General features: G+C 30.8%; 1 protein-coding gene across 1 annotated transcript; it reads left to right on the top strand.

The window, feature by feature from the left end:
- Positions 1 to 2,272: 2,272 nt before the first annotated feature.
- Positions 2,273 to 6,945, top strand: LOC107026890 (glycosyltransferase BC10). The gene is made up of 2 exons (XM_015227999.2): positions 2,273 to 3,291; positions 6,048 to 6,945. Exons 1-2 carry the CDS (start codon positions 2,764 to 2,766, stop codon positions 6,684 to 6,686), a joined length of 1,167 nt encoding a protein of 388 aa, XP_015083485.1. The 5' UTR covers positions 2,273 to 2,763; the 3' UTR covers positions 6,687 to 6,945.
- The last annotated feature ends 13,804 nt before the right edge of the window (positions 6,946 to 20,749 follow it).

Raw genomic sequence — 20,749 nt, 5'->3', positions numbered from 1 at the left:
GTTTTTTTTTACTTTTATAATAAAATAAAACTAGATAAAGCATTTTGAACATATTTCATCTAAAAACAACTAAAATATTTTCTCCATATTGAATCCTAATAAAGAACTATTTATTCATGAAATATGGAGAAAATTAGTATTTTACCCAACCCATTTATTACCCAATCCATTTTTACCCATATCAAATATGGGCGGGTTGAATGATTACCCATTTTATGTTTTTCCATTTTCAACTCGCCCACATTTGACCCAACCCGCCCATTTGCCACCACTAATTACACCCAAACCTAAAAATTGATAATACTGACAATTTCTTTAACAAAGTCGAAAAATAAAAAAGATAGAAACAATAAATCAAAATCATCTAAACATAACTTGAGTATTTACTTAGATATATCCAAAACTCTTTTCAGATTCTTCCTTTTAGTAAAAATTATCACAAAATATAATTATTCACTAACAAATCTATGAGAATTAACCTAATTGCAAATCAAAAAGAAAAATTATGCTTTCATATTGTGATGTAAAATAGAAGATAAAGAAGAAGAGATGTGGAAAAGAAGAAGAGGTGTGTAAGTAGAGGAAGGGATGTTGAAAGTGATTCTAATTATTATTTTTATTTCTAATTGAAGCTTTTAGTTTTATTTTAATTTTTTTTTCTTTGCCATGTCAGTTTTAAGGGGTAAATAAATTCCCTTTTAAAAGTAGAGGTTTGTAATAAGTCATCAAGATAGTCTAAGCGTGTACATGACTTTTCGAAACAAGTTCAATGAAAATATGTCTCTTCTCTATATAAAAACTAAATTCAAAATAATAAAAGATCAAACTAATTTTTAAAAATATTAAAAGAATATTGATTGAGTATATGACGGAATATATTTAACTTTCAATAAATCAAAATATATATATTTTTGTTATTTTTTAAAAATGACAATACATTATATTTGAGTTGACTTGCCATGATAGAGTATGAATACTCATATTTGTCTTTATTTTTATGAGTTAATAATATATTAAAATCTATTTGTCCAAATGAAATATAATTGATTCGTCTCATTAAAACTTGAGAAAAATGAACTAGTTCCATAAATATGAACTGAAAATATTGGTCTAATCCATTTAACCATTTTAAACCAAATAGTAAAAGAGAAAAAAAAAATAGTACCAAGTATATCAACATGATAGACTAATATAGTATCATAATAATTATCTTAGTCTGTAATTCATCGATGATGATATCTCACGTTGCATTGCGATAATATAAATAAAATGGAGGCTTATTGTAACACTTAGGGTGTTTATGGCTGCCCTTTGTTTTGTATCGGAAGTTTATGAGCCCAAATTTTATAATCTTATGGAAATACAACTTGCATTCAAAATATCGGTTGGCTTAGTCAAATGAGACATTAGGTGTTGGACGCGCCCCTCCATATTTAGGGTGTGACACTTGCTTCTAGAGTCTTGTGTGATAATAAGATATTACCTAAATTTATAGTAAGTTCTACATAATGGTGATTAGACCGTGGTTGTTTTATAGAGTGGAGTGATGGTCAATCAAGAACCCACATATTTAGAAGATGCACGTCATATGAATATGTGGACATATTAGAACTGGCATGATTAGGAATGAAGTTATTCGAGAGAAGGTAAGAGTCATGACCTCTGTGGCGGATAAGATGAGAGAAGTGAGACTGAAATAGTTTAGGCATATGAAGAGAAGGTGCACAGACACCTAGTGTGCAAGTATGAGAGGTTGGTTGTAGAAGGTACATAGAAGGGTAGAGACATGCCAAAAAAGTATTGGTGAGAGGTAATTAGACATGACAAGATGCAACTTCATATTACCGAAAACATAACTCAAGATAGAATGGAGTTGAGACCACTTATTCAAGTAGAAAGTTAGCAGGAATGTAGTCTTGTCTTGTCTTTCTTTTGTTATCTATCGTCATATATTTTGAATTGTATTTTAATTATCAAACTATTTTATTGTTAGTGTTGTTCCTTTCTTGTAGATTTTATTTACTTTTCTTATTAATTATTATACTTTTTTTCATTATTTTTTCTCCTTTACTTAGGTTTGATATAGTTCAGTCAAGGATCTTTTGAAAATGATCTCTCTATTTTTAACGAAACAGTAATAAAATCTGCATATATTCTAGTCTTCCTCCCCCGACCCCATTTAGTAAAACCTTTGAAAAAACCCTCAACCCATCTAAGGACCCCACTCACTCTGTCTACCTTCACCACCTCACCTACCCCACCACCCACTCACCAACCTGAAGTTGGAAGGGATCTCTCTCTCTCTTCTTTTGCGCATGTGATGTGCCAACATTCTCCAAACACGTTCCCTCCCACCAGAATCTTGATTCTTTACATCTCCTCAATCTTCCCCCTACCACCTTTGCTATTTCACATTTTTATGCCTAAAAATCTGGTCTTTCAGCCTCAAAATTAACTCATACTAGTCAAGATTAGACTAATAAAGAGTCTTTTTCCATTTATATCTCCTTAAATAACATTTACTAATTGTCAAAAGTTGATTAGTCCTGCCCATTCTCTGTATTTTCTTAATTCTTCATCACAATTTTTTTTCCAAATTAATCTGCTTCTGCATTCAATTCTAAACGGTTACTGTAAAGTTCCAGTCTTTACAGTAATTTGACCAAGTCTGAAGCTTGGTTTTGCAATTTTTGAGGGTTTTGAAAAAATAGTTTTATGCTAGATTGTTGATACCCAGAAGGGGAACAGTTGATGGTTAATTAGATGCAATCAAGAGTTGTTCAAATGGTGGAGGAGAATAAAGATCCATTAGTTGTACCTAGGACTAATGGCATAACTAGGGCTTTGCCACAAAGGCTGCTACACTTGCTGATGTTGTTTCTGTTTTTGTGTTTTACTTTTTCTGTGGCTAGTATTTATATGATCAAGTATTTTGGATTTCATAGCATAGTTCCTACAATAAAGCCTAGTTTATTGCCATGTCTTGAGGAAGAATCTAAAAATTTAGATAGTTGGATTAATCCTCCATCTAATTTGCTACATACTATGTCTGATAAAGAGTTGTTATGGAGGGCTTCAATGGTGCCCAGGGTAAAGAAGTATCCGTTTAAGAGGGTTCCTAAGATTGCATTCATGTTCTTGACTAAAGGACCATTGCCATTGGCACCTATTTGGGAGAGGTTTTTTAAGGGGCATCAGGGGTTTTATTCAATTTATATTCATTCATTGCCATCATTTGAGGCTGATTTCCCAGTCTCGTCAGTGTTTTACAAGAGGCAAATTCCCAGCCAGGTATGTCCCTGCAGATTTGCCTTTTCTTGTTTTTGTGTTTTTTATGATGGATGGTGGTATGTAGAGTCTCTGCAGTTTGTAATACTATCTAAACTGATATTCTATTACGTCTGTTCATGTAACTTGTTCCTGCAAAAGAGATATGGCTTGACATTGTACTAGATTGCATTTTTGGTTTGTTAGCCCAACTCATGCTTCCTTAATGACTGGACTTCATTCATCAAGGTTTACTTTTTGTGTTGGGGGAATTCATCTATTCTTCATGACCAATAAGGCAATTCCTTTGCAGTGATCCTCTCCCCATTTGCTCCCTTGATGACCTGAAGCCCTCAAGTTTGGAGGTGGAGGATCAATTCTGCTAGGCTACTTATCTATTTCTTAAAATTTATTTTTTTACATTGGAGTTGGCGAGAGGATAAGCTATTTGTATTGTTGTGCTAATAGTTAGAGATATATGTTTTCATTTAAGCTCTGGGCAAGCATATTCTACTGCATATGCCCAAAAGTGGTACTTTACCCATATATCACGATGGACACTGCGAACATTTTGGATGAAGTGTGTAGTCATATCTAAGGTGGGAAACCTGATCAATCAACTAATATTGTACGATAATGTTAAAGACATGGTTAATGTACTCAGGGGTGTGGCCTAGTGGTCAATGAAGTTGGTTAAGAATCGTGAAGTCTTATATCTCAGCGGATGCTAAGAATTCAAGCATTGATGGCAAAGTTTCTTGGTACTTGTGCTGGACGGAGGTAGTAGGTACCCTGGGAATTAGTCAAGGTGCACACAAACATACCTGGACAGCAAGATTATTAAAGAAAAAGAGATAATTAATGAATATGTGGTTTTTGGCCTTGTTTTTCCTCTTTGCAAACCATCTGAAGATTGGATTTTGGGATGCATTGTTGTAAGCTTCTTGAAGGAGAGATTTGAACGTTTATGCAAATTCTCTCTACAAGTATCAGTTATCCAGTTTCATGAGCATATCTGATTGTGGAAGTTGATTACCAAATAAAAAGATGATGGATTGATCTTAAAGGTACACCATTGAGGTGGTACTGAGTGGGATAACAAATAATGTTGAAGCGCTTGTTTGTTATAAAAACTTTTAAGATCTTAAGTCCTGTAGTTTGAACTAGTTACTGCAGGCCTTTCTTTATGAACAAAACCCTATCAAACAAGTCAACCTTTTCAGGTAAGCACAGTACCATTTATGATTTTTATTCTAATAGACTAGTATGAACTAGCAAGATCTGTACTATGGTTCTTGTTGGACAATTATGTTCAACAAGTCATGTAGAGTCTCTTTTCGTTGGTCATAGTTTCCTGTGAGTTCCCATCTCCTTGCTAAATGGTTATACCCTATTTTTCGAATCTGTGTGGATGTTATATTGATTTGGGAGTACCTCCGTTGGTGTCACCATATATCTGAATCTATGGGCATCCAAATTTAGAAGTAATGGAGTGATGTGGCGTGTTTAAGTCATTCTTCAGTTGTTCACTGTAAATTATATCTCCGGAGCACGCTTACCTGCAGTGTAATTGTCTATTTTGGCATGCCACTTGACAGTTGAGCTTGGAGTGGGTGACTTGACTTCTGAATACTTGAAAGATTAAATGCTGAAAATTTTGATCTAAGTTTAGGACTGTCTGCTCAAGTTTTTGTGGATGTGCTCTGATAATAGGTAAAGCTCAGACAAACCTCTTATCTCACACTGTTAGCTTCAAAAGTGTTTTAAATAGCACTGACAAGGGGAAAATTTTGAAGGTGAAAACTAATGTCAAAGATCGTTTTGGTTGCCTGAAAAATCTTTGTCCTCAGCAAATATTTCTAATATTTGTCAGTCATCTCATCCAACACCAAATCGTCTGAGCTGTATCTTTTGCATTACATTTGTATCCTTGTGTTAATACCTCTCAGTTTTAGTTTATATGTTCTGTTTCGTGATTTTGCTCCATTGATCTGAGCTGATCTTGTCTTTCCCATAGGTAGTAGGAAAGTGAGCAGGATGATGAACAAGGAGCTTTTAAAGTGAATTTTAAAAATATATGAGGAGGCTAATAATCATATTGCATTAGGTTTGGCCGCTAGCTCTTATGCATGAGTGTTGTATATGATAATGTCATATTAGCATTTGTAATTCCAGTAAGTCAAAACAAATAATGTGTGGGTTAGGCGCATGTCATGGGATTCAAACCCTGATTCAGATAAATATCTGGTATTTAAGTGGAGAAGGGTAGAGGCGTGCCTGTTATCTACCGAGTTTTGATACATGTGCTGCTGCCCCTCAGGAATAACTCGGTTATCCCCAAAAAAAGAAAAAAAAAAGGAAAAGAACGCATAGCACTCAGCTTACTTACTGATAAAGAAGCAACTTAGCTTGCAAACGAACAAGACTTTTCTATTATAGTAATAATCCTCTGTGATGGTCTGTAAATGTTCAGTGAATGATGGTTTCACCAAGTAGCATTTCATTAATGTAACTTGCTGCAAAAGCATTGATGAAAATCTTCAGAGATGTTGCAAAACTTCTCTCTTCTCATTTTTTTTGTTAATTATTTTTCTGCCGCTGGTTTATCATGACTTCTTTTGTATTCTAGTAGTCATCTCACGTTATCTATGACTCTCTTTGGGATGGTTTTACGTCTTTCTATCTTCGCTAGGAACTTCTCTCAGAAATGTTTTATAATGGAATTGAGCTTAGTTGTGACTTGTAAATTGCTGATGACGTTGTAACTTCATTCTTAGTAGGTGACAGAATGGGGAAAGATGAGTATGTGTGATGCCGAGAGAAGACTCCTTGCAAATGCATTGCTCGACATCTCCAACGAGTGGTTTGTTCTGCTTTCTGAGTCATGCATTCCGCTCTACAATTTCAATGTCATCTACAAGTACATAAGTCAGTCAAAGCATAGCTTTGTTGGTGCATTTGATGATCCTGGACCATATGGAAGAGGACGTTATGATGAGAATATGTTACCAGAGGTTAACGTTTCTCAGTGGCGCAAAGGATCACAATGGTTTGAAATGAGTAGGAAGCTTGCCCTTTTCATAGTCGAAGACACAATATTCTACCCCAAGTTTGCTGAGTTTTGCAGGCCAGCATGTTACGTAGACGAGCACTACTTCCCAACAATGCTGACTATTCAAGCATCAAATCTCTTGGCAAACAGAAGTATAACATGGGTTGACTGGTCGAGGGGCGGAGCTCACCCTGCCACTTTTGGAAAATCAGATATCACAGAAGAGTTTATGAAGAGAATGCTGCAAGGACAAAACTGTACGTACAACAACCGAAACACATCAATCTGCTATCTGTTTGCAAGGAAGTTTGCTCCAAGTGCTTTGGAACCTCTGTTTCTGCTAGCCCCAAAATACTTAGGTTTCTAGATTATAAAAATCTAATATCTGTTCTATTAACGACTTCACTCGTGAGATTATACCGAGTATTTTCTTGTTGTTGTAGTCCCCGGTAGGTTAAAGATAGGCCATTATCTGCCTATCATGTTGATTTTATTGTTGGACTTCGTTGCTGATACACTTAGATGATGTACATGCATCAGAGTTAGTTAGCCTAAAATGTGACTGCTATGGACCCGTTTGTACATGTGATATGAAATTATGATGTGAGATTGAAGTTTTGTTTGAACGTGCAGTTTAAATTTTTTACAAGTTAGTACTTCTTTTTCATAACATGAAAATCCCGCAAGTTGTAAAGATTATCGGGGTTAAATTTTACGTCATCTTATAATCCCCTCCTCCATTTCTTCTTTTGCCTAGCCCCAATTTAACCAAAAAAAGAGATGTTTTTTATTTTTGAAGAATATTTTGAATATTAAAAAAAAAAAAAAGAACATGATATTCAATTAATTCGAAGGTAGCCTTCAAAACAGAACATGCTTAGTTGATATTCGATTTAGATAGTTAGTGAGAGACAGCAAATGATCTTAAAATTGAGTTAAATATTGTGGCTTACATGTTTCAATTTTTCTTTTATCTAATCATCACCGGTTTTCTTTTTAATATATAGATATTCCCATCTATTTATTTCTCCTGATAGTTGGTGTGGAGGTGTTCGAGCCAAATTTTGGAAAAAGAGTCTGAATTGATAGTTATCGTCTTTTCCTTTTGATGGGACGAATTCAATAGCTGATCCTAGCCCAATTTCAAGACTTGGACCTCTCTCAGGCTTGAACGCAGTCCTCATTCCATCAATAACTCAATTGATGGAACTGCGAACTCTTCTTTATTGTCAAGATAATAACTATGAATAATCATCAACTTTCAAAAAAGAGTAGAAAAATGTAACCTATTAATAGGGATGTACGTTATATACATATGATCATTACACTTCAACGGGGTTATTAGTACTTTATTTATTCACTTTTAGTTGTCATGTTGCGCTTTTTGAAAGTTATTTTGACTAATTTTTAAAGTGAATTAAATTACATTAATTCGCTATTTTAAACAAAATTTGGATATTCAAAAATTATACATAAAAAACTATAAATTATATTTTTTTCGGCATATGTCTATATGATAGAAAAATACATCATAAACGATTAGTCAAAGTATTATCGTTTAATTCTAAAAAGAAAATTGTAACAATTAAAAGTGGACGTAGATAGTAATATTATAATTTTCAAAACTAATAATAACTCTATAACAAAAATTAATACATCCTTAAATTTGTTCATTTTCTTTTTATCAAATTAAAGTGACACACGTTTTTATGTGGAATTTGCTAATTTTTTAAACAACTTTAATTGAAGTAAGAAATTAGTTACGCTTTAAATACTTTGAGTGTTGAAAATATATTTTCTATTAAAAAGTATAACTTAACGACATAGTTTAAGTTAGTGTCTGTTTTCGACCAAAAACTTAATTAATCAACTAATATGAGATGGAAAGATGGAAGAAGTATAATTGTAATCTCGTCGTCTCATTTTATGTGACACTTTTAAAATTTCGAGATTTAAATAAATCTATCTTTGATTATAAGTTTTTCATAGATCTTTTAAACATTTTGAATTATCAATTATTGCGACTTGTAATATTTTTTTTTACGTAGTTTACAAATATATATAAATTTCATTTCAAAAAGTTAAAAAATTTCATGCGTAACTTTTCGATCGAACTTAACTATATAATTCTCAAAAATCAAAAAGTCACAAGATAGAATGAATATTTTTTTATATCAATATAATAAGGTAAGAAAACTACTGCACACCCCATCATTCATGCTTTATTTATATAATAAAAAGGTAAGAAAAAGTAAGAGCTAAACTACGAGCAAAAAGCATGCTTGCCTCTTATAATATGATACCATCCCCAGTTTTGGCACACTTATTTGAAAAGTTCACATTAAAATTAGGGGCGGATCCACGTTCGATTCAGGATGTTTAACTGAACATCTTCGACAAAAAAATATATGATATATAAGGTAAATTTTTTATATTTCTATAGATGTATATATTTTGAACCCCCTCAATAATAAATAAAAAATAGATGGCTCATGTAACACCCATGAATATTAAGCTGCAAAAAAATTGTGGCTTTAAACTCAAAAAAATTCAAAGGACCCATTTTGAAAGATTTATTTACACATTTATATTTTTATTTTTCGAACCTCCTGAACGAAAATCCTGGATATGTGTGGTTTTCAACCCAAAAGAATTCAAAGGGCCCATTTCGAAAGACTTATTTACACATTTATATTTCTATTTTTCGAACCTCCTGAATGAAAATTTTGAATCTGCCACTGATTAAATTATTAATCAAAATTTAAATCATTTACTTAAAAAAGAAAATTGTAATAATTATTATGACAGAAAAAAAAATGTATGTTATTGTGGTAGAAGGAAATTATTGAACACTTGCGTGTGTCATCACAAATGAGACCAAAAGTATCTTACAACTAATATGTAGGCCAATTTACTAGCCCTAACCAAAAGACAAGATTAATAGAAACTTATAAATTAAGCAAACATTAGTAAGTACTACATAGCTATTTAAAAATATTATACTTTATGTCAAATAGCTACTACCCCATATTTAACTTGGAGGTTACACTTTTTGAATTTGTCACTATCGCTAATAGAGCCACATGTATTTGAAGGAACGCTCTTTTGTTGCAAGATTATATAATATAGTTAGATGAGATACGAAAATTTTAATTTTATTAATGATTACTAGTTTTAAAGAATCTTTTTAGTTTTTAAAAATACTTGGAAATGAAAATTAGTACAATATATATTTTATATAATAAATATAAATTTTGAATGTAAAAAAAAAAAGTTACAGTAAAAATCTCATTAAATTAATATAGTTGGAATAGTAAATATTATTATTTTATTGAGATGTGATTGAATTGATAAATTAATAATCATAAATTTATAGAGTTTTTTAAGATTCAGTCTTGTGATGCTCGGATAATAGAAGCTTTTGAGATGTATTATCATAATGAATTTTATCGTAGGATATTAGAAAGCAATGAAGTGAGACATGAAATCAATTCAGAAAAAAATTAATGTTTTGAATGCTATGAATGTTGCGATCCCAGTTCAAACGACAAATATTCAGCAAAAGACAACAAAAATTATTTTCGATATTGCATAACTTGTTTGGAGGATGAAAAATCAGAGAATATGAATGAACTCCCCCACTTGTGATATCGTCATTCATGAACTTGAAATCATGATTAATGACCTCGGTTGACACAATAAAGTGAACGTTAATAACTTATTAAATTATCCAAGTGAAAATGATACATATTTAGTAGTCCAGAGCTTAGAAGAAATTATGGGTACCATAAAAAAACTGTTGAGATGAAATTGTAGATGATACAATATCTTTGGAACCAATTATGCGTATAGAAACACTAATCGTATCTAGAATTCTTCTCAATATTATGGTGCAGTTCGAAAAGACAATACCAAAGTTTTTGAATGCAATAAAAAAATTAGAGATAACCTCAACTAGATTTAAAGTTTAACAAAAAAAAAACACAATATAATCACATTTTACTAAATCGTGTTAGATATATTTATACTTTTTAAAGATTATTAATTTATAATATTAGTGAGACGATATATTTATATAGAGATCTTTTGAAAATATATTATCTTATGGAAACAAATAACTTTTCCATTAGTTCAAGTCGAATCTGAAAATAAAAAAATTGTTATAAAATCAAACTCATAAGAATATAATCATAAAGAGAAGAATGCAAGAGAAGTAGATAGAAGAAGAGGAATTTTCTTTTTATTCAAGTATATTATACAAAAGGTGAATGATATCTCTATTTATAAAGTTGAGATATCACCCCAAAGGTCACCATGATAAATGCCCAATTAGTAGGTACATAGTTATCCAAATGATTCTTATCACCTTGGAAACATGTATACATGAATACAATTAAGTCTTGAGTATATCTAAAGGACAATCCACACAATCCACACAATTCAATAAATTTATAACAAAAACTATTTTGAAAAAATTATTAATTTATCAAATATTTAGTTTAGTGAGATTTTACTCGTAATTTAAAGTTTACCTTAATTGGAAAAGGCAAAGCCAATAAATTTGGGAGCGAAATGATGACACGTACACCATATAGGAAGCTTCTGGAAGCACATGTGATACTTTTTGTTGCGTTGTATTCCCATCTGTCCAAATTGTATTTGTCCATAACATATTTTTTAATAAATACTCCCTGTTCGAAATTGTTTGTCATGTTGGCGTTTATCAAAAGTCAATTTAAATAATTTTTTAAATTAGATCACATTAATTTGATATTTTAAACAAAAAAATTAGATATTCTAAAACTATATGAAAAATATTATAAATTACAATTTTTTACATATTAATATGATAAAAAAATACATCTTAAATTAGTCAAAATTTTTATAATTTGATTCTAAAAATAGAAATAATGACAAACAATACCATACGGAGAAAGTATTTTATTAAATCAATTAATTTAGTTTATTTTAATTTGACATATATTTGAAGTTTTCTTTTTTAAATATTGTGATATGAATTCTAAAATGGGTAGATTTTGTGACTTAAAACATGACACATGAAAGAAATGTATTATTAAAACTAAAATATAGTTATGAATGATTAAAAAAAAGGATATAAAAATCATGTACTTTTTTATTCATTTTATTTTATGTGATACAATTTGATCTTGACAAAAAAATTAATAGAAGAAAAATGCTTTTGAAATTGTGGCCTAAAATAAGTCGTAAATTTTTTTATGTAGATGCAAATTATTTTATGTGAGACTTTTCATTTTTCGAAAGTCAAGTCATTTATATTTGATCAAAAATTAGCGCATAAATTTAAAAAAAAATAAAAAATAAAATTTATATACTTGTAAATTACGTAACAAATACAACAAAATTCCAATTATTAACAAGTCAAAATATTAAAAAAATATTTATTATTAAAAATGAACTTACTTAAATTTCGAAATTTAAAAGACGAATGGAGTAATTTAAGTATTATTTAGGGGTAAAAAAGGTAGAAAAGAAGCAACTACCACATGTTGTTCCTTGACTGATGAAGTTGACGCTTGTTCTTCCCAAACATCGACGTGTCTTGCTGTTATTGGCTGTCTCAATTTTACGCCGTATGGTGGGTCCCATTCCTCTGAATGCCTCACTACTTCCCAACTTTGCTTACCTAACGCTTGCCTTTCACGTTCTTCCGTAACTTCCTCTCAAATTTCAAATCAAATTATCTCTTTTTTTTTAATTTAAAGTTATATATAGTCCTTTAAAGTTGTTTGCATATTCTATTTAAACACCTCAAGTAAGATTAATATTTATTGAACACTTTTACCCATTTAAATTTGAATTATTTAAACACTTTTTTAACAATCAGATAAAAGTATTATACGTGTATAATACACTCACAATTACGGGACAAATTAACGAATTAACAACATATAGGTGAAATTTTGAAAAAAAGAAAAGGAAAATCTATTTTAAAACCATGAAAGACCTTCAATTCGTTTCACTGTGTTGAGCTAAAGAATTTTACTCATTCACAACTTCAATCATATATTAATGGAGTATAGAGAAATTTATAATCAATGAATCATTGAGCATGTTCAAAGCATCATCAAGGTCAAGGGGTGAAAAATGTGCAACTTCTCTATTCATATTATGGCCGTCCACTCACCGTCATCGTCGTCCGTCCTCTTAATTCAACTATTAATTTTTTTCAGATAGGTTTTTTTTATTTTTTAAAAAATGATACATTTGGGTTAAGATATTTATTTTTCAAGAAGAACAAAGGGAGGATGGAGAGAGGAAAAGAATAGTGATAGTGTGAGTACCATATTTTCCCGGTGAATAAAGATGATAATGATCGCCAAATTTTAAGAAAATAGAGAAAATATAATGGTATTCTTCAGATGAAATCGACAATGATAAGAGAGAGGGAGAGATGGCTGAAGAAAAGAGAGAAGACAAGAGTAGATGCTGGTGGGGGAGGCGGCGGCAATGGCGGGATGGTGGTGGTGTTGGAAGAGTTATGATTTTGGAAAAAAGAAGAAGAAAGAGATCAAAAAAATAAAAAATAAAAACTAAAATATCCCTCCACGCGCTCACTAAATGTGTATTGCATATTTTTTGTCATGTCAGCGGAAATTGTCTAATAGGTACTAATTTTGAATGATAAAAGTGTTCAATAGGTACAAGCCTTAATTGAGGTGTTCAAGCGAAATATGCAAACAGCTTTAAGGAGCTCTGTATGATTTAAGCCTAACTTTAAAGGGCTCTGTATGATTTAATCCTTTTCTTTTATATATTTATTGTTCATTCAATATTAAATTGTAAACTATTTTATTATATATTTGATAATTAGCAAGTGAAGCATTTTATAAAAATTTGCAATTAAAAAATTTATAATCGCAATTCTTTAAATGCGCAACAATAAAAAAAACATTGCAAGACTTCAAATTTAGCCCCTCCCCCTCCCTTCTACAATGAACATGCACCACATGAAATTCCTTGCTCAATCTAACTCAACACCCTTGCTAATGATTTTTGAGTCCTCAAGTTAAACAATTGAAGATACACTTCCATTTCATCAAAGGCAAAATGGCACGCAAGGATTTATTTGGACAAAATTTCGTTCACATAAGGAGTTCATTTTCTTCATTTCAAATTATTATAAATAAATTAAAAATTCGTAGTTTTAAATGAAAAACATATCAATATCCACTTTAATTTCTCTCTCTCTTAGGAAATTAAATTTGGGTGAAGTAGAAAAATAAGTGAAAGAAACAAACTAAAATCATTATAAGTAAAAAAAAAAAAATAGGAATTAGAGATTTGTAGGCGTTAAACACGCGATCCAACACCTTGGTAGGCGCGTGAAGATCATAAAAAAAAGCATTTGATTCGAATTCCAAAAGTTGCATCGGATTCCACTTAAACGTCGTCGTGACAACCACAAAAACTTCCCTTAAAAGAAAAATCATACTAACCGTTAGTGGACCCCACCTCCCATTCAACTACTCAGCCAGCCTGTAAATCCCCCGGGCAGCCTGCCCGAATTCTCACTTACGGGCTATATATCAACCTCTCACCTCACACATCACCACCGTTATTGCCTCGTAACGCCATTTAACATCTCTCCCTTCACTTTTCTCAGTTTCACTTCTCAACAGAAATGGCGGTCTCGAAGGCAACTTCATCAGTCCTTGCTGTAATTGTCGTTGTTTGTTTTCTCATCGGAAATACAATAGCTGCCGACGCACCTGCACCGGCACCTGCTTCTTCCGCCGGATCTATCTCTCCGTCATTCGCCGCTGGCTGTGCTGTCACTGTTTTCGCTTTCCTCTTCGGATCTGCACTCAGGATCTGAAGTTTTTGAAGAGTAGAGAGTGAGATGAGTTTGTCTCAATTTTCTACTGCTTTTTCATTGTTTGCATTTCAGTTTTCTTCGTGTTTTCTGGTGTATATGAATATATGATATGTTACTAGGAACTGCTTCGTTTATGTATAGTCTCTATGCATTTCTTCTGTTCTATGGATTATTTCTGCGTTTTCCAGAGTAGCTTTTTTGATATATGATATTTTGGACGGCTCTATGTATTGAGTTTATTTTACCTCCTTTATTTCATAGATCTACTTCAGACATCTCTATTCTGCGATTCTTCATTTTTTTGTCGATTTTATTAAGTATTTTTTGGCGTGAAATGGTGTAGTATAGATTTGTTTTCATAAGCATAAGCGATTTTTTTTAATCTTGTGCAAAATTTCAAATTAATTATGCTTAATAATTTGTAAAAGCTGATGCAGAAGTGTGAAGGTATTTATTTATAGATACTGTTCACAGTGTGAAGCTTCAATTTGGTCACAGATTTTGTAGCTAAATTTATTTTTTGAAGTCTTATTTAAACAGATATTTTATATAATTTTTTGTATGTTATAATTTTATGGGTAAATGTTGTAAAACTCAAAAAAATGTGCGAACCCGTCACAACGGTGTCTGGATTGTATAATTATATTATAACAAAGAAGAAAGGAGAGAGAGTTACCAACTGAATCAGAAATTTTATCAGATGGTGTGTGACTATCAAAATAATTTTACTATTTAGAATTTGTATTTGAAATTTTACAATTGGTGCCAAAGGGATAATTTTTATTAAACTTTAAATATATATATATAATATGAGGAAATTTTACGCAACTAGACAACATGAGGTGGCTATAGCTCCCACCCCTAAGCATGAACTTTGAAATATCATCATATGGAATGGTTTTTGCTCTGCACAAGCCCAATTTTAAGGAGGATTGTTACGAATAGCACCATGAATCTGAGTGTTGAAAACATTCATCTATAATAATTAAAACAAAGACCACATTTTTATCATATCTATTAAATCACATTATACTTCAAATTAATTGCTTAATGACACATATCTCTCCTATGCTTTCTTCCCCTCTATTTTATGCCTTAACCATGTAGATTAAGGCAATAATAACATCGACTTTGAACCGTTTTGATTCGTCAAAAAATCATTAAAAAGGGAAAAGATTCAAGAATCTTGAACTTTTACTTTTACCAAAATTTAAAGGAAAGTTATTAATTACAAGATAATCATGGAAAGTCACCAGTTAAGACATAATTTTATTTATGCATTTCTTCTTTTTCTTACCAGCATAACAGGTGATTCATAATTGCGCGTAGGTGTGAGGGTCGATTTTTAAATGTAGAAAGAGTTTTGGGGATGAATTAAGTTGATAAGAACCTTCTAGCACAAAGTTGAATTTAAAATTTTCTTGTCAATTGAGTTTCAGTGTAAAATTTTAATTGGGACAACATCAAACAAAAATATCTCTTATAATATAAAGAGTTATGTGTCCTATGTTGCCTATCAAATTAAAGGAAGGACTCTTCTCATTTATTCAAATTATGTGCTAAAAGTTATCTCATTTTATTGGTCAATATGCAGCATGTGTGAAGAGGATGTTAGTTGCATGACAGCACGGTTAGGTCAGTGCTCCTATTAAGGTTGAGTGAATAGTCACACGACCTAGACTCCAACTGCGTGACCGCGCACGTTTCTTTAAAAAAAATTGTTCTCTACTTTTTATGTATTAGGGGGGTGTTTCCACCTTTTCCTCATCTCACAACTCCAATACGACTGTTAAATTTCTTCAAAAAATCAGTCAATCAGTTTTCGTTATTTAAACTCTTTCATCTATGCTTAAAAACTTTAAGAAAACACCAAGATAATGGTTTATTTTTCAAGGTTTTTCTTCGAGATTCATCATTAAGATATGTAAGACTATCTCTCCACGTATAAAAACACCTTATTCTTTACCACAAACTACGTTTTCATGATTTTAAAGATTCCTCCATGAATGAATTTGGGTTAGGACGAAACCCCATATTTTTTAATTGTTCTTGAATCTTCACGAAACCCCAAGAACTCTCCATGAAAGTTTCAATTTTTTTTTTTATAATTCTTTTATCCATGGTTTTCTAAGATTTTCTAAATGAAATTACGAATAGTTATTGAATGAAAAACTCTTATCTTGAGAACTAGTCTAATGATTTTCTTTATGACTTTCGATAACTCTTTGACTATATCTTGACACTTTAGTCGAAAATTATTATTTTATGAACCCTATAATTATAAATTATGATTTTCGTCAAATGTAAATTTTATGATGCTATCATATATTTGCTTGACCAAATATTATGATATGCTCTCATGAATGTAAAGTTATGATAAGAATTGTAACCTCATAACGTGATGATATCAATAAATTTTATGAACTATGATTCTTGAATGTTATGAATATGATCCTTTGGGCTAGTTCACGATCGCATGAACTAAAGGGAGCTAAATAATTAATCCAGAAGGCATAAATATAAATGACGAACGTTTGAAACGACAAAAATTAAGTATTGTGTTGTTAGTTCGGACGACTACGATCCTTCTTCTTTGCCCTTGGTAAGGGCTAGTCATGGATCATTATGATGTGTACGCATGACTCATATCTAGTAGGTTATGAGATGGACTAGCTAATCGGAACAAATTTCATGTGCTCACATGGTGATTTAGGTCGGTTACATTATTAGACTCACATGCGGATTCAGTAAGTAAGTTTCGAGTGCTCGAGCACTCATTGACATATATATATAAGAAAATATGATAAATACGTTATTAAAGACTAAATGAGCACCCATAGAATGAAAGCAGGCATGGGCGTGCTGGTTTACACATGTAAACAAGAGGCGTGAGAAGTACACTAGCGGGGTCCAATTCTTTTTTTTTCTTTTTCCAGCGAATTTTGCACCCTTTTTTCTTTTCTTTTTTATTTTTTTTTCCTTTTTCTAATTAAGGGCTTCTTTTTTTAACTTATTTTTTCTTTTTCTTTTTTAACTTTTTCCTTTTTCTAATTAAGGACTTTTTTTTATCGAAGAGTTTGAGTTAGCATACGCTTATACTATGTGATTGCTAAAAGGTTTATATTAAAGGAAGTGAGCACCCACAACCTTTAAATCCTGGATCCACAACTGAATTTAGACTCCCATAATAAACTAAAATATGATGAAAGAAGTATCATTAAGGCAATCTGAATGAGCTCATCCTTTAATCTTCCTATATTACGATCATGACTATGTTAATTGCTTCTCCTGATCTTCATATATAACATTTATATTTCAATATGTACTTTAGTCCTTTCTATCGGGGGGCATTAAACCTTTTTACTGATGCAAACTTAGGTATACAAATGTGTGATCAGGCCATTCTCTAGATTTCATATCATTTGCTATTGATGAGCCCCTCTCTGTTTCCTGGGGCTTAATGTATACTTTCAGTACTTTGCATTTAAGATATACAAGGGGCCTTGTATCAAGTATCAACATACACTTCTCACCTATGTTTAGAGGCTTCATAGATTAACAAATAGTTACATTTTAGTTTGAACCTTCGTGTCCCTTATCAATGATTTCAATTCTATAACTCATGTTTTGTGCAAAGTGTTTCCTTTTACGAGACTTGACTCTCTGAATATTTTTAAACTATATATACTTTCGCTCATGTCTAGATGTATGCTCATAATTCAGTGTCATGTTATTAATATGCTCGTGCCAACAATGGTATCGAGTGTTGGCCACGTTAGGAGTTTAACTTCGGTGTCAAGACAATATCTATGCACATGTACACTAGATACATCAAAAATTTGAAATGAGATAGATATATTTATGCACAAATACACTATCACAAATATATAGAATGTATCAATGCCCTCTCAGAACCAAGGTGTAAAACTATGCATAGATATATTGGATACACCAACTCAATTTTTAATACTAGCTATATACATAATAATGATACAAGATACACTAGATATTTGATATTAGACACATTTGATGAAATTGATATATACAAACACACAAGATACATTTGTGCATATTTAATACTAGATATACAAATTTATTTTTTTTGATAAAATACTAAATACAGAAATACATGAAATTGTGAAATATAGATACATTGTGAAGTGTATACAAATAAGTAGAGGTACTAGAAAGGGAGACAAACAAGAAAAAGAGGAGAGAGATGAGATATATTTGTTAGATACACAACGCATCTAGAGGCGCATACAAATACATTCTGAAACACACACACACATATATATATATATGAAAGTAGAAGTATAAGAGAGGGAGAGAGTGTGTGAGAGAGAGAGAGAAAGAGAAGAGAGACGTGAGATACATCTTTTAAATATAATGTATCTAGAGACATATACAGTATATCTAGAGAAAACTAGCAAAGTAAAGTTGCTCATGTTTTATAATTTTTTTTGGATGAAACATGGTGATATTTATTTATCCAAAATGGTGAGAAGTGATCTGAGATTTGAAATCTTTATTTTGCTCATGTTTGTTGTGTTCAAACCCACAACAATTCAATGATTTATGGGTTCACTTTTACATGTCACAAAGTGATTATTTTGGGTCTTAACACTAAAAACATGAGTATCATATTTAGACATCAACAGTTGCATGTTATGTCAAGATAATTATCTACTAATCTTCAATAGTACCATTTCTAGCTCTAGCTAATTGTGTTGGGTCGATAAATATTTTTACGATAATATTTTTTTTGTATTAATTATCAAACCTAAGAAACTTGAAATTTTCTAGAAAAACAATTTTTTGTGTGAAAAAATTGGTTTTTGTACCAAACATGCCCAAGATGACAAAGCTACTATAATAGGACCCATTTGGTCGCAAGAATATTTGGATAAAACTTGGAAAAAAAATAGGGAAGTGGTGTTCGGTCATACAATTTGGCAAATACATTTGTCAAATACATTTGTCAAGTATTTCAAGTTTTCAAATACTACAAAAAATTAGTATTTGGGCCAAGTTCTAATATTTGAAATTTTTTTTTAAATGCAAAAACTATCCCAAACTTTTATATTTTATAAAAAATACTCATTTTTTATTAATTTCAACTGATATTTGTTACTACATCCTCTGAAAAAGTTTAAATTCTAATTTGAGTGACAAAATTGATAAAAAGGAACAACTTGTTTTTAATTGGTTATAATTATAATGGAATCAAAGACAAGTTTAAATATGCGATTAATATATTGTCTTGTGTATATTAATATTTTCTTGTTGATTGTTATCAATTATGGTATAAGGCTTTTTTTTAACGGAACATATTCATTATAAAATGATAATACGAATTTATGGCTATTTTTAATAATTTTTAGAACATATGAATATAAATCATATTTATTGAAATAGTTAAATATTCTTGAAATAACTTGAAGCCAAACACATGGTATAATTTGACCAAAAACTTGGCTCAAATATTATTCGTCAACAAAATTTAAAAATTTGATATCAAACGCTAGCTAAATCACTTTTGTTGAAAAGCCTTTTTTTTCATTACTATATCTAGTATATTTGAGTTTTACAAACTAAAAAAAGAAAGAACAAAACTTTTCAGATAATTGATTTATAGAAAAAGGTAGAAGGGACTCATGTTTTTATAATAGGTAACAATAATAATGACGGAGCTTGAAATTTCATGAAGAATATTTAAGCATTAGGTAAGTAAAACTTTTTAAGTAACATATCATTTTTTTTTTTTGATGAATTGGTGCAGTGCCATATTTTAAATCGAGGTACATAATATTAATTTGGGAAAAGGGTCTGATATACCCGTCAACTTTGTCATTTAGAGCTGATATACCCCTGGTTATGAAAGTGGCTCATATATACCCCTACTTGTACACAAATGGCTCACATATACCCTTTTCCTCTAACAGAAATGAAAAATAATAATTTTAATCTAAATTTTTATTTTTTTTTTCTAAAAAAAATAATCCCATATGAGTAAATTTAATTCTCGTCAAACATATTTTTTTGACTTTTTTTGTTTCAATGACTGATTTATAATTATTATTTTGATAATCAAATTTATTTATGTTTCACTAATATTCTTGTAAAACTTATTATAGATGACCAAATTTTTTCTTCGAATACGAAATTAAATTACAATACACACAAAAAAAATAGTTTAATTTTTTTTCACTTTAAACTAAGGAATGAAAGAAAAAAATAAAATGAGAATAAGAAACTCAAATAATTATAATAAAAGAAGTCAAAAAATAGTTTATGTATCAAAAAAATTAAAATATACCTTGAACTTTGATAGAAGAATCATATATACCCCTAAATAATTTTTTTAAAAAAAATTAGAAGTAATAAATTTAAATTTAAAACTAATTTTTTAACTTCCGTCAAATGAAGGGTATATGTGAGCCATTTTGTAACGGCAGGGGTATATATGAGCCGTTTGTATAACGGTAAAGGCATATATGAGCCACTTTTATAACGAGGGGTATATCAGCTCCAAATGACAAAGTTGAGGGGTATATCAGACCCTTTTCCCT

This window comes from Solanum pennellii, chromosome 8 (genome assembly GCF_001406875.1).
Source record: "Solanum pennellii chromosome 8, SPENNV200".
In the NCBI taxonomy this organism is placed as follows: Eukaryota; Viridiplantae; Streptophyta; class Magnoliopsida; order Solanales; family Solanaceae; genus Solanum; species Solanum pennellii.
Note: the sequence above shows the minus strand (reverse complement) of the source record. Positions and strands in the feature narration are given on the sequence as shown.

What these genes read in the sequence shown, in the direction of transcription:
- LOC107026890 (XM_015227999.2), top strand. Translation starts at nt 2,764, where the DNA reads ATGCAATCAAGAGTTGTTCAAATGGTGGAGGAGAATAAAGATCCATTA. An exon ending in AGAGGCAAATTCCCAGCCAG is followed by an intron (nt 3,292 to 6,047) that starts GTATGTCCCTGC and finishes CATTCTTAGTAG; the next exon opens with GTGACAGAATGGGGAAAGAT.